Source organism: Sinocyclocheilus anshuiensis, unplaced genomic scaffold (genome assembly GCF_001515605.1).
Source record: "Sinocyclocheilus anshuiensis isolate Anshui unplaced genomic scaffold, SAMN03320099.WGS_v1.1 scaffold351, whole genome shotgun sequence".
Lineage (NCBI taxonomy): Eukaryota > Metazoa > Chordata > Actinopteri > Cypriniformes > Cyprinidae > Sinocyclocheilus > Sinocyclocheilus anshuiensis.
Genome location: NW_015552551.1, coordinates 618,689 through 633,499, shown reverse-complemented (window position 1 = coordinate 633,499; position 14,811 = coordinate 618,689). Strand labels below are relative to the sequence as shown.

The following is a 14,811-nucleotide window of genomic DNA, read 5'->3' as shown; positions in this document are numbered from 1 at the left end:
CAAATTATACAGGATTAAAATCACACAATTCTTATATTGCCTCACCTTCTCATACAGGGCTGATCCCCTCCGAATAGAGCTTTTGTCAGTCTGAGTAGAGTTCTGTTATAGTAATGTTGTGAGCTAACCTGTTAGATTAGGTTCATGAGGCTTGTTATAAATAGAGGTTCAATGCTAAAGATTGTTAGGTAACAGTCTGCTTAGACAGTCTTGGGTAAGCCATAGACCCTATAGAACTCTCAGGGCCTATGAAATGTTTGCACTGTTTACCTCTTTATTTGCACAGTGGCAGTAAAATTATTAATGAATAATTTTAATCAGCCATTACTCCAGTCTTCAGTGTCGTGTGATCCTTCAGAGATCATTCTAATATGCTGGTGCTCAAAAAAACATTTCTTAAAAAACATTTTATTATCAGGGTTGAAAACAGTTCAACAAAACATTGTTAAACAATATTGAAAGCTGCTTAATATTTTTTGTGGAAACTGTGATGCACTTTTTTTATTTTGTATTTTTTTTTGTTGAATAGAAAGGAAAAAAAATGCCCACAATAGAAAGTGTCACTTTTGATCTACATAATGCATCCTTGATAAATAAGAGTATTAATTTTTTTATTTTTTAATTAATACTGACACCAAACACGGTAGTGTATGTTTAAAATCAGTTTCAAAAGATTGAATTCGCTGATCCGTATCACTTTTTTAGCCTTCACGTTTTGAAGGCTTTGCATGTCTAAGGGTCTAGTTAGTCTGGCATTTGGTTGATTATGTTCTGACATTTGTTGAAATATCTCTAATATCTCTGTCTGTGTCTTTCACAGGTCTCCAGTTGAGAAACAACATGGCACTGCTTTCTTGCACTCTACCACCCTATTGCTGGACTGGTTTTCATTGAATGTTGGCAGTAACAGACTGGCATTAATAGGCTGCAATAGAACATAAGGCCATCACAGATGCTGACAGAACACGCCAAGCAAGTGCCAACAAAAAAGAGAAAAAAAACTTAATTACGCTTTTTTGTTTTCCTTTTCTTTTTTTTTTTCTTTTTTTTCCCTCCCTTTTTAAGTCTATGAACTGATACAGCTTTTCAGGAAGAGATTGTAAAGATGTGTACATAGCACAGACATAAAAACCGGATAATATATAATAACTTGTTCCTGTCCATCCAGCAAGACTTAGTACCAAATAAAATAGCAGTTCTGTAGTTAGAGTGTGACATCATGTAAAGTTTTTGAAGACTATAGTTCATCTCCCACCCTCCCCCTTCTGCTGCCTCATATCTAGTGTGCATTAGATCTGTTACAGGTGCAAGTGGCCTCACATACCCGCTTGTCAGTTTGAACAAATGTCTACTTTTGCATTTCTCACTCAAACTCGATCCAGTTTTAGGGTGGGGAAGGCAGGGGTACGCTATCGTTAGGATCCAAAGCATGCTCGTCATGTTGGAAGGCTTTCTTAATCGGGACATTTCAGGTAAAATAGCTGTAAAGCACTGTCATTTTCTTATTAATTAGGGGTCATGAAGGTATTTCACTGATTTGGTTTTTAAATGGGGTGGGGGGGGAGGGAAGTGCTCTTATTTCAGCTGAAACAATGACTGCTTTCTGAGTGTCAGGTTCTCATCTTTTCTCTTGTTTTGTCCATTTGAGGCGGGGAGGCAATGGCAAGGAAACCCATCAGATGTGATTTTTCTTTTTTCTGCATGTTTTAAATTCTCTTTTGTTTTCAGAAGTGCCTCCAATTTAAATCGCTTGGCTTGTTATGTGCCCTGCATCAAACAGGAGCTAAAGGGAGGAACATGTTTAAGAACTGCTCAACATCCTCTCAAGCTTGTGAGAATGTGAGGTTTATTTTCATAATCCTTGTACCAGCATTCTGAATTATTTTGGTTTAGCAATAACTGCCCACATTATATGCGAACATATTAAATTGGATATTGGTATACGATTTCTAGTAAAGATTCTCCCTTGTATCAGAGCAGATTTTTTTTTCTCCTCTTCTCTCTCGGCTCGACATGTCTTTTGTGTGGTTTCTTTGATAGGTTTCTTAGCCATGCTTTAAATGTAGATTTCTTGCAAACAGTTTCTGGGATTTCAGATGAGGTGTGTGTTTAAGGGCGAATGATCAGAGGTGTGTGTGTGTGTGTGTGTGTGTGTGTGTGTGTGTGTGCATACCTGTATCCCACTCTCTCTCCTCCAACAATCTTTAATTCTCTGGTTAATTTTATTCTGGCTCTGACAGACTACTGCAGTTCTTTTGCCTAATGTACAAAGACAAAATACCGATGTATATTTTTCATGTTATGGAAGTTGTCACCTCTAGTGAATTCTTCTAAAATATAATTTTTTTTCCAATACTTGTTTGCGTGTTCTGTCTGTTCAGTTCAAAGTGTTGCCACAAACTTGAATGTCTTATGACACTCGTCCATTCATCAATTCCAGCATAACTACAAATGTATGTGCTTTTTAATAAGATTATTCTTCTCAAAACATGGCAATTTTACATAAACATTGGCTGAAAAGTCCACTGTTCTGTAGTTTTTTTTAAAAACACATCTTTTGTTTGTATAGCTTTTTTTTTATTTGTTACAGTAATTTTAGTACCACAAATTATTTAAAACAAAATTACAAGTGTTGTCTTGTAAGTCTTTGTAATATTTAATTTCAACTTAATTATCCCAAATGGTGTTTAATAGTTTTAGTTTTGGCTAACAATAACAACACTAGTTCAGACAACGGATTATATTGCTTAGCCTCATAAAGACAGTTGAAGTTTAACAAAATATGCATTTGAGAGTGGCAACTGTTGCTCCTTCAAAGGCATAAGTGCCATGTGTTCCTATTTTTAGAAAGGGTTTGGGGATGTGAGCCAAAGAGGGCATTTATCTAAATGTAATTCCTTATCCCTAATTTCTCTTGACTGGAGCAATCATGAGGAACACGTTGGCTTTTGGTCAAAATTAAACTTAAATAAGAGCGCATATTAAAGACCCCATGTATAATTGGTTTACTTGGCACACAAACTTGCACATTACTTAATCTGTCATTGATAATACACTTTACAAACGAAATGTAGCTTTGGGTCGTTGCTTACACACACACACACACACACACAGACACACACACACACAGACACACACACACACACACACACGCTCCTCCCAAATCAAAACCTTCCTCCCGCGGTCTCTCGCGGTATTAGGCGACCAGCCACGGATCCAACATGGCGGAAGGTATGAGAATGGTTTCTTATTTTTCACGCCCTTGCTGTTTAACACATGCAGCGGTTGTATCTCTACACGATGTGCTGGCCTAATAATGCATTTAATTGGTATCACCACAGTCAGTTGGTAATAAAAATCGCGTAACCCTGAAATGAACCACATTATTATTGCTCAGATTGTTATTTTTCCAGCTAACTGTTAGCTGGTTGCAAGTCAGGTGGTGGGCTGGGCGGTGGTAGTAATAATTTGCCGGGTGATTTGAGCTCTTACGTAAAGAAATATCCGATAAATGCTTTTCCAGAAGATGTCTTCAGTTGCATTTAGCGCAGAACATGCAGCGTTATGATTTCGAAATGGAAATTGTTGATTTTATAAACATTGTCGTTACGTATTCTGATTTTGCGTTTGCTTTCAAGTCATTTCTAATCAGAATTTCCTCCTTCAGTCTTTTATCCTGATCTTCGTAATCTTAAATGAGAAATTCACCTGGATATGCAAACTGGCTATTAAATGTCAATGTATTGCACTCGATGTATTTGAATATATAACATGACATGGATATACGATAACAGTAAAATAAATGAATATACGTATAGTTCTGTCATGTTGTTTATATGGATAATTTGCACATATCTTGATTGCGTACAGAGAGACGTCGCAGCAGGCGGTTGCAACCGTTACTTTTATCAGCTCATATGTGACATCTCCCTTCTTTATCTTTCCACAACATGCTGTAAAATAAAAACATTTAAATGACGACATCTTCAAACAGCTTAAGAACACTTTCACAATTTTTCTGTCATCTTATTTTTAAAAGACGAGGGTGCTTATAACAGGCTAGATCAGCTGTAAAGCAACCACGTATTGACAAGTATTTGTTGAAGCTATGGTGATTTTTGTAAGGGTGTCATCTATTTCTGAATATAGATTACTAGAACAATTTATTGTATGCTAATTGCACAATATCCTAATAGTCGAGAATGATTTATTCTTCATCTGAATTCATTGTGTAATTCATGAGGTATAAGTCTTGTAAATGCTTGTTGGTATTGCAAGCAGCTTATTGCTTCACATGGTTTCCTGTCATCTGATTGGCTGATGAGCTTTTTAAATACTTTATGGGACCTATTTAGACAGCTCTGAGTTGTTGATTGCTTAGGACGCTGGATTCTGGAATCTAGGCTAAAGGCAAATGGCTCACATATTAATCTGAAAACATGCTAATCCTTCGCTTACACCACACACAGTCTTAATGGGTTGCAATGACTAGGTAGACTTTCCTTTTGACAAAAATTACAGCTTTCATATAGTATATTACTACCAGGTGCTGCTTACTGTTTTTAGCAACATTCAAAGATTTTCCTAGATGTCAAATGATAACACATTATCAGGCCAGCTTTTTCAGTACCTGAGCTAATGTGGTGCAATGGCAAAGTGTAGCCTCAGCATTCTGGAGAGACAGAAATAAATTCAAGGGAAGAGGAAGGAAGCGGCCCGTGTTGGAATGTAGGTTAAGCTGTGACTCTAGTTACAGATCCAAGGCAATTACCACGTTGAGGATGGCGAGTTTAAAGTTGTTATTGTGTGGTTTGTGGAATGAGATGGATTCTGAGGGTGTATATGAACTCTCGTGGTTGTTGTTCATGAATTAGACCATGTTGAATGTGTTTTTACTTGTCAAAGTACAGAAAGACAGTTCTGCTCACATATCGGTGGTCCACTTCTCCTCCCTTGAGCGTGGTTAGGAAGTCTGTCTGTGTCAGCAGTTTTCATGTGAAATCTGTGTTTTGTCCCTCTCTCTTTCTTCTTCATGGCATTTCCACTTTCCTTTTGCATTACCCATCACATTTCTTTTCACTTTAACGGTTTATTCTTGTCCATTTTTCATTATTCTCTCCTTGTACCCCATGTGCTTATTCCTTGTGTTCCACTCCTTCTTGTCATCCCTCCACTTCTTGCTCCTCATCTCTTCATCATTCACATCATGCCCGCAGAGGAGGTGCAGAAATTGCAGAAGCACCTTGCTCTGCTGAGGCAGGAGTATGTAAAGATGCAGCAGAAGCTGGTGGAGACGGAGAGGCGGTGCTCCGTGTTGGCGGCCCAGGCCTCTCTCCCCGGCTCCACCTCCCAGGCCAGTGACTCCTTCATCAGCCGCCTGCTGGCCATCGTGGCTGACCTTTATCAGCAGGAGCAGTACAGGTGAGCATCATAATTAACCTCAGAGGCAAAAAAAAAAAAGAAATAAAAATATACACAAGTTAAACGTGTTTTTGTCGTTTTCTTTTCCTTTTTTTCCTAACAATAAAACCTATTTTTTCCACGGTATGTGAAAAATTGCATTTACTGTAATAAAGTATAATTATTTTCTTATTAAAATCAGCATGGATTATTAATGCCAAATGATATATACTTGCAATACTTGTCATCATGGTTTATAACATTATATGTATATGTATATATATATTGTATATATACAATTTTTGTTGTGTAGCGGTAATGAAAATTTGAGGGACGTTTATCTTAGCTTTTCTATTCTTAAAGACAGGCTTTATTAAATGCAAAATATTATTTTGTCTTTGGTATTTGTGGTGAAATATGACCTAGACATTTTTGTTCAACTCTTGTCAGTTTTTATAAGATTCACACAGCTATTGAAATACTTATGTTTTTCTGTGACTTTGTCTTGATCTGAATATTTGCTGCCACTCGGGTATTAAAGTTTTGATTTGCAGTTTCGTTTTGCTTCTAAGTGTTTTAAAGCTGGCTGAAAGGGTTTTCATATGTCTGCTGGGTCTGTAAAGTTAGGAAGTTGTATTACAGTTGTATTTCTTCATATTGCACCATGTTCTTATGAGGTTACAGAATGTTCCGTCTGAGATTTGAGCCCAGACTGTTGTCTCAGATCTGACCTCACTGAGACCATTGCATAATACATTAGCTATAATGCATCAAATTTTGCATATTTCACAGGAATGCTGTGTAAAGTCAGTATGACAAGATCAGTGTTTTTTTTTTTTTTCTCCTAGTGATCTGAAGGTGAAGATTGGAGAGCAGAGGCTCAGTGCTCATAAATTCGTGCTGGCTTCTCGGAGTGAAATCTGGAGCTTAGCCAACCTGGCCTCCACCTCAGAACTGGACCTCTCAGGTAACAATGGCTTCTCTGTTTCCTACAACCTGCACTTGAAATGGAGGATGTCAAGATTTTGTTTGTTTGGCTGTTTTTTCCTTATTGTTCTAATGCAGTATGCAACAGCGTCAGATCCCTCAAAACTGAACCTGTTGTTGGATTCTTTCCTGTGCTTCCCCATGTGACTTCCTAGATGCCAAACCAGAGGTTGCCATGGCAATGCTGCGCTGGGCATACACGGATGATCTGGAGTTGAGTGGAGACGATGGCTTCCTCATCAACCTGATGAAGCTGGCCAACCGCTTCCAGCTCCATCTTCTGCGAGAAAGGTGGGAACGGTGTCTTTAGAATAACCGTTACAATTGACTGGATAGATGCGTCTTTCTTTACATCTCATAGTGATTCACCAGCAAAAATGTTACCATGTAACTGCTGTTATCAATCACTCAACATTTAAGAATATCAACTACAAGTATATAAAGCACCCCTCAGCATGGATTGATGTGAAACACAAAGGCTTTTGGTGATGAATCTTACACTTGATTAATGAAGCGTTTGCATATGCATCACGCCATCATTTTTAGTCACTCTGGTCCATCACTGAGTCATACTCATCAAATTAAATAGACATCTCCCTGAAAGCTTGTGCTCTTTTACCTGGCATTTACCTGAAAGAGGCTTATAGATAAACTGGAGAGTTGCAGTGATGCCCCCATCATCAAAGTGCCCTTGAATCAAGTACATAATCCTCTCCCATCAGTAGGTATGCTTTAAGTCACTTTGGATAAAAGCAGTTGCTAAATGGCAAGCAGACAGCCTATATGTTTTGTGCTATAATGCTAATGATCAGCTTTTATTCTTGAGTACTGGGACTATAGAACAACTTTCTTTGAAACATTTTAGTAACATTATGCATGTTTTTGCTGTCACTTTTGATCAATTTAACTTGCTGAATAAATATATTAATTTCTTCAAATAAAATCTTACTGACCCCAAACTTTTGAATGTTAGCATATATATATATATATATATATATATAAACTTATATGCATTTTTTTTTCCTCTACAGATTTGCTGCCCATCTCATTTCTGGCGTATTAGAGTATAAATCTCTTATAGATGGGTAGGTTATACTCCTTGTTTTCAACAAATCAAACACTTAAAACTTTACTAATAATTAATTGCATAGTTTTCTAAACATGGATGTATGCTGCTTGTTGCAGACGTGCCCTCCCTGTAGACTATGCTCGTGGGCAGCTAGCTGGGACGTCCCTGTGTATGGATCAGTACAACAAGGTCTTCACCTCCTACCGTCTGCCAGGGCCAAAAACTTTATAAATATATTTAATATATTAGGGCTGTGCAAATATTCGAATGCGATTTTCATGCGCACCTCATCAGTAAAGCCGGTTTTGTGATTAGTCGGCAATGAATCGCCTGCTATTTTGAACGTGATATTGCTTAGCTTGTCAGTGATCTATGGCTCTGTGTAGTAAATGCCGCTCCATCTGAATGCACGTGCTGGAGATTTACTACTAATCACAGAACCAGCTTTACTGACGAGATGCGCATGAAAATCGCATTCGATTATTTGCACAGCCCTATAATATATAAACATAACATATTTTTCTTAAATATATACATGCATGTGTGTGTATTTATATATGCATAATAAATATACACAGTACACACACACATATATTCTGTAAACAAAAACTTTTATTTTAAACGTGATTAATCGCGATTAATCGTTTGACAGCACTAATATTACCCTATATAAATTAAGTATATGGTCTGAGGTCATGTGATAATTTAATGTCATCCTTTTTATAAAATAATTTGAAATTTTACATTTTCAAAATTGAATTGTTAATGTTAAAGAATAAGCAGTGAGCTCTAAACACATCAATTGTTTTTCAAATGCAGATGTGAGAAAGGAGTGATGTCATCAGTGAACGTGAGGAACTGTATCAGATTCTACCAGACAGCTGAAGAACTGGACGCCACAACATTGATGAACTATTGTGGAGAAATCATTGCCAGCCACTGGGTGAGTCAGAAGAATAGAGTCATCATCCTCGTCCTTGAAAGACTCATCAGTTGGCAGATTCACTATGAAAAATAGCCTTCCTCCATTTCATTCTCTCTGTTTAAAAGCAGCAGGGTCTTCTTGTTCTCCTTGATGTTTGGAGTCTCCTTTATGACTCCTTGTAAATCCCCACAAGGCATAAAGATTGATTCTCAAGGTTATGTTTATGACAGGGATGATAAAGGAAACCTTGTGGTGGGTTTACAGACGCTCTCTCCGCTGAGTGAAAGCAAACACATCAATATGGGCTTAGCAGACCTTCAACAAGACCTTGATATAGACTAGAGGGAGATTGAGATTTGCATAATTATTAAAAGAAGTCACCTGCTGTTTTAAATGAGGAAATCATTATGCAATGGGGTGGAACGGTACACAGATGTCACGGTTCGGTACGTACCTCGGTTCGGGGGTCACGGTTCGATACGATTTCAGTACAACAGGGGGGTGGGGGGGAAATCTACTATGCTCGGTTTCTTTTCATTTATTTTGAACAGACAGTAGTACTAATTAAAAAATTTTCCACCTAGATGTGAAAATACTAAATATTATTACATTGTTAAATATATATAATCTGCAGTACATATATACATACAAGGAATACATTCTTGAAATATATTTGATTTAGTTTACAGATAAACAAGAGAAAACAAAACAGTGCGACACGTAACGTGGCCTATATATGCTGAGTTTCAGTTCATTTTTGTGACACGCTTAATTTGTTGACAGAAAGGAAACTCAAATGGCAGCAAGCGACATCCTATTTGTTTTCTTTATTTTACAAAAGCACAATGTTTTGTTTTCATTGTGAGTGTACACAAATAAAAGCAGACCTTTATACAGTGATGCATTATTAATAAGACAATAAGTGTTTAAAGTTGATTCTGCTGGTATAAGGAAACAGTTGAAGTGATCGCGCATACGCACACACACACACACACACACACACACACACAAAAAAACACATCAGTTCCAGCATTGCTAACTTGACAGCGCAGTTGGTACTTTATCAAAATAAAATACAGTGAATCAAACATCAGCGCGCCCGCCTCTGTGTCACCGTTGGAACTGAAGTACAAAGCCTGTAATTGACATGATAAATAATAGTTTAGCATTCAGATACGTTACATCGCAAATATGGAAATATGGAATATTTGGATTTGTGCCGAATGAGAGAGGTAGGATACACGAGCACAAAGCTCCATTTCGCAAACAGTTGAGTGCACAAGCCTTTAAAGTATACTCCTTTGTCAGTCTGTGAGAGAGATGCATTCAGAGTCAGCACATGGTCTCTGTCTAGTGGGCTTTGTTTTCAAGTGTGCAACTCATGGCATTCGCTGTTCTTCTGCTGGCAGCCGGTTATCAAACAGCGTTGCATTGCTGCGGGCACCCCCTTCTGGATTGGGGGTAAATTGCCTGTATTGTATTTTGTGTTGTAAGGCCTCATTCACCGAACGGAGATGTCCGTACCGTGATGGTTCGGTACGAATACATGTATCATTCCACCCCTATTATGCAATGATTTTTTTTTTATTATTATCATTTTTGAGTGTGTATCAATGTAGAATGGAGGGTTTCCTAACCAATAGATGCTTAACTATGTTTAATATTTACTTCTTTACTCTCTCAAACAGGATGATCTTCGGAAAGAGGACTTCAGTACCATGGATGCTCAGCTGCTCTATAAGATGATCAAATCCAAGACCGAGTACCCCCTTCACAAAGCAATTAAAGTAGAACGAGAAGATGTGGTCTTCCTTTATCTAATAGAGATGGATGCCCAGGTAAAAAGCCAGCACTGAATCAAAGACGTGTTACTGCTGTATATACGGTGATTGAAAATAAATCACATCAGTTGATGTTTTTGGTATGGTTAATGTTTTACTTCAGGTTGAATAACTAGTGGTCACCCAACATGATGTTTAAAGGGATCATCGGATGCCCATTTTCCACAAGTTGATATGATTCATTAGGGTCTTAATGAAATTACTCAATGGTAGTGTAAAAAACACCTTTTTTACCCTGTCAAAATCAGCTCTGTTTTCAGCCCGCCGTTCTAGTCCATGTTGCTTTAAATGCTAATGAGCTCTGCTGACCCCGCCCCTCTCTTCTGTGGGGTGACGTGCAGACTGTAAACTTCAGCCACAAAACTTGCTAACTAGCACATATTAGGAAAGGCTTCATAAAAAAAAAAAAAATCATATTCGCGCGAACAAACGCATTTAGGCAGATCGGGGATCGGCGCATTCCTTTTAAATACGAAAGTAACGTTAATCCTCTGCGTCTTCAGCGGCTCAGATATCGGGAGTAAATGACGACTGCTATGGCTTTTGGACTGATGCATGCAACACCCACTGAGTGCCATGAAACAGCTTGAAAGATCAAAGACAATTTTTAATATAACTCCGACTGGATTCGTCTGAAAGAAGAAAGTCATATACACCTAGGATGACTTGAGGGTGAGTAATTTATGGGCTAATTTTAATTTTTGGGTGAACTAACCCTTTAAGGTAAGACGGACTTGTCAATCAACTATCGTGGGAGCGGCCTGGGCAGAACTACGTCATTCTGACAGTAATCTCAGAAGAGCCTGATTTGAGAAAGGGGATTTTAAAATAGGGATTTAAAAAAAAAAAACACTGGGTGGATTTTTATCATTATAGGATGGATGTTTACACACACTTCCAACACACATTTATGTTCAACGCAAAAGTGATTTTTGCATCCGATGACCCCTTTAAATAATCTAGTATAAAATAATTAGTAATATTGCTAATTATTTTTTTAATTAGACGCGTAAGCCCAACAATATGCGAAATTACTACGCAAAATGTATCTATTTATTATTTATATTTTTACAACATACTCTGCTGGATTTAGTCGCATTTTCTCTACTAATAAATGTATGATTCTCTACTAATAAGCTTGTTTATTGCATGGCAAAGTCATTAGGATAAATGTTTCTGGACAGACTTTATTTTAAGGTCCAATTCTCACTATTATCTAACTATTGACTATGACTTTTGCCTCAATAAACTCCTAATTTGCTGCTTATTAATAGTTAGTAAGGTAGTTGTTAAGTTTAGGTATGGAGTAGCATTAAGGGATCTAAAATATGGTCATGCAGAATAAGGCATAAATATGTGCTTTGCAAGTACTACCAAACAACCTATATGCTGGTAATATGCATGCTAGTTAACAGTGAGAATTAGTCCTTAAAATCAAGTGTTACCATATTTCTTTTATTTCATTCCCAAGTTACCTGGAAATCTGAATGAGCTGGACAATAATGGAGACTTGGCGCTGGATCTGGCTCTGTCCAAGAAGCTGGAGAGCATTGCCACCACACTGGTCAACAACAAGGCAGGTGTAGACATGGTGGACCAGAGCGGCTGGAGTCTTCTACACAAGGCCATCCAGAGAGGTGACGAGTGCTTGTATTTGGCCAGAGGGAATAATTGAATGGGGCACATTTACAATGAATTTGAAGTTGGCACAAAGCCACCTTCACTTACAAAAGACTGCTGCATCAAGAACATTTTGAGAATTTTTTTTCCTTTTGGTGGTCTAAGTACTCTCTCCGTCTTGTGTGTTTCTCTCTCCCTGTCTTTTTAGGAGATGAGTTTGCCTCCACTTTTCTGATCCGTCACTCCGCACAGGTGAACGCTGCCACAGTGGGGTCAGTGGAGACGCCTCTGCACCTGGTCTGCTCTTTCAGCCCTAAAAAACACAGTGGTGAAGTTATGGCTGGCATGGCCCACATCGCTGAGGCTCTGCTCAAAGCTGGTGCCAACCCAAATATGCAAAACAGCAAAGGACGGTGGGTAACAGTTAATCAAGGGTTTCTTCTGCATAATGACTATGTTTATGGCAGTACAACTTATTCATTGTTTTCATGTCTCGGTTATTTTTATTGTCTAATTCTTAGGATGCCATTGCATGAGGCTGTGGTGTCAGGAAATGAGTCGGTCTTTAACCAGCTGCTTCAATGCAAACAGTAAGCTTAAACATGGTTATCTTTTTCAAAACAAATGATCTGAAATGAATTTTGTAGTTAATAAAATGGTATACTACTTGTACTGTTTCAGCAGTATGTGAAATATCTGTATGCATGTAATATGCAAAATTATGTAAAACTTTTTTAAAAATGTACAAATGCAACAGAGTACTGTGTGGGATTTTATATCCCATAATGCATTATATGACCTTCCATTGTGATAAAGCAACGGGATGTAATATCAAAATGTGATTTGTAATCTTTATCTTGACTTGAACTGCCAAGAGTTGGATTAAAACATTAATTATGTATTCTTCATGTGTCTGTTAATAAAAATACAGAGTATGAAAAAGTGTATACTGTTTAGTATGCTAGAATTTCGAACATGGAGAAAGTTGCCTCTACCACTTGGTGTAACGGTGTCCTTTTCCTGTTTCCCTTGTGTAACACTGCAATTCTTCCCCTTCATGCGTAGTTTGGACCTGGAGCTGAAAGACCATGAAGGCAGCACTGCACTGTGGCTGGCTCTGCAATACATCACTGTGGCCTCTGACCCCTCCGTCAACCCTTTTGAAGATGAAGCTCCTGTTGTGAATGGAACCTCATTTGACGAGAACAGTTTGGCAGCACGGCTCATACAGAGAGGGAGCAATCCTGATGCACCAGACGCCAACGGTACCACACATCTTGCACCTTATAAAAAGTTTATCTGTGTCTGTTTAGTCATTACTCCTTTCACACCTGTTAATCACAACATCTCTTCCTCAGGTAACTGCCTCATGCAGAGAGCAGCTATCACAGGAAGTGAAGCAGCCGCTATCTTCTTGGCCACACATGGATCTAAAGTTAATCACACTAACAAATGGGTGAGTCTGTCAGCTTTGATTTGAAATACACTGCCAGTCACATGTTTGAACATACACTTATTAACACAATTTAGAATAATAGTGTAGTCATCAAAACAATTAAATAGAACAGGTATGTATGTATATATATATCAGTGTTTTCCCTGCCATTATATTAGGGGGGCGGCCCACCCCCCCAACGGCACCCCCCGCCCCCCTTGAAGGTCAAGTTAATTTTATTTAATTATATTTTCTCTATAGCGCCAGATCACAACAGAAGTCATTTAAAGTTACCTTTCCTATAGAACAGGTATATACCTTGTTCTTTTATTAAGCAAACTAAATAGCCTTATGTTATTTATCTTATTTACACGACGGCATGTCATTTAGGTCTCTACCTTATGGTCGCGCTCTCTGCATCACGCACATCGGAGTTCCGCCCCGATGCGCGTGCACGCACACACACACACACGCACACACAAGTGAGCCTCATTTCATAGGGCCCTAAACATGTAATATTTGTTAAACTTTTAATAGATTGATGTTAATGTATGTTTAATGATTTTAATTAATTATACATGCTTTCTAATTAATAAAATGTAATTTAACCCCCCCCCCCAGCTGTAAACCTAGGGGAAACACTGTGTGTATATATATATATATTCACAAAGAAACGTACAGTATTTTGTTCAAGCAATAATAAAAGGATGCTTTTAATTTATAATTTGTCTTAAATCTCATTTTGTACAAAAAAAAATCATGAATCGTGAGTTGAGTGAATCGTTACATCCCTATTAGACCGTTTTCCAAGGTTGCATGATATGTTAAACCCATTTAAATATTATAAAGCATAATGCTATTGTGAATTCACAAATGCTGTGATTCAATTAAATATAGGCGATGCAGGTTTAATATGTGCTTTAATTATTTACATGCGTGTCGGTTACGTACGTGTGTGTCACAGCAACTCCATTCACAGTAAACGCTGCTCCGCACAAACATTTCATTTACAGTTGTGGAGTGTCTCAACCTACACAAACACAGGAGAATACATCAATATCTTTCTCAATTTGCTAACCGTTCATCACCATTTCAAAATAAAAGCTCAAACCCTCACTCTTGAGTTTACACGTTTTGATGTCCACATATTCATTTAATTACAGTGGCTATAGTATTTCTGTCATAAAGAAATGGCCAAGTATGAAAGATTAAGTGGACATTTGAATTAAATGATGCTTGGTATATATTAAACAAGTATTAGGTCGCACAGCAATGTGTAAAAACAATCGTCAGGCCGTTGGCACCTTCTGCAGGCCTTTGTTGTAATGTGTACTGTACATTAGCTCTATTCACTGATCTATAATAGAGATTATATTATATTATTTTATAATTATATATAGATCAGTGGCTCTATTACATTATAATACAGTATTTAAACAGTTTTGTTCAATAAAACCTTATGATTTCTTGCTTTTGATATTTTATTTGAACTAATTATTGCCTCATTGCTATTATATATGTATTTTATGTAAAT

The 14,811-nt window shown here is 37.7% G+C and overlaps 1 protein-coding gene across 1 annotated transcript in view; it reads left to right on the top strand.

The window, feature by feature from the left end:
* The first annotated feature begins 4,856 nt into the window (after positions 1–4,856).
* LOC107664399 (rabankyrin-5-like) overlaps positions 4,857–14,811 on the top strand; it is a 24,730-nt gene continuing 14,775 nt past the window's right edge. The window contains exons 1-10 of the mRNA XM_016454956.1: positions 4,857–5,421; positions 6,249–6,367; positions 6,543–6,678; positions 8,276–8,399; positions 10,070–10,219; positions 11,694–11,859; positions 12,051–12,255; positions 12,364–12,432; positions 12,908–13,107; positions 13,201–13,302. Coding sequence (XP_016310442.1) covers positions 5,033–5,421; positions 6,249–6,367; positions 6,543–6,678; positions 8,276–8,399; positions 10,070–10,219; positions 11,694–11,859; positions 12,051–12,255; positions 12,364–12,432; positions 12,908–13,107; positions 13,201–13,302 — 1,660 coding nt within the window. The 5' untranslated portion in view covers positions 4,857–5,032. The remainder of the gene's footprint in view (positions 5,422–6,248; positions 6,368–6,542; positions 6,679–8,275; positions 8,400–10,069; positions 10,220–11,693; positions 11,860–12,050; positions 12,256–12,363; positions 12,433–12,907; positions 13,108–13,200; positions 13,303–14,811) is intronic.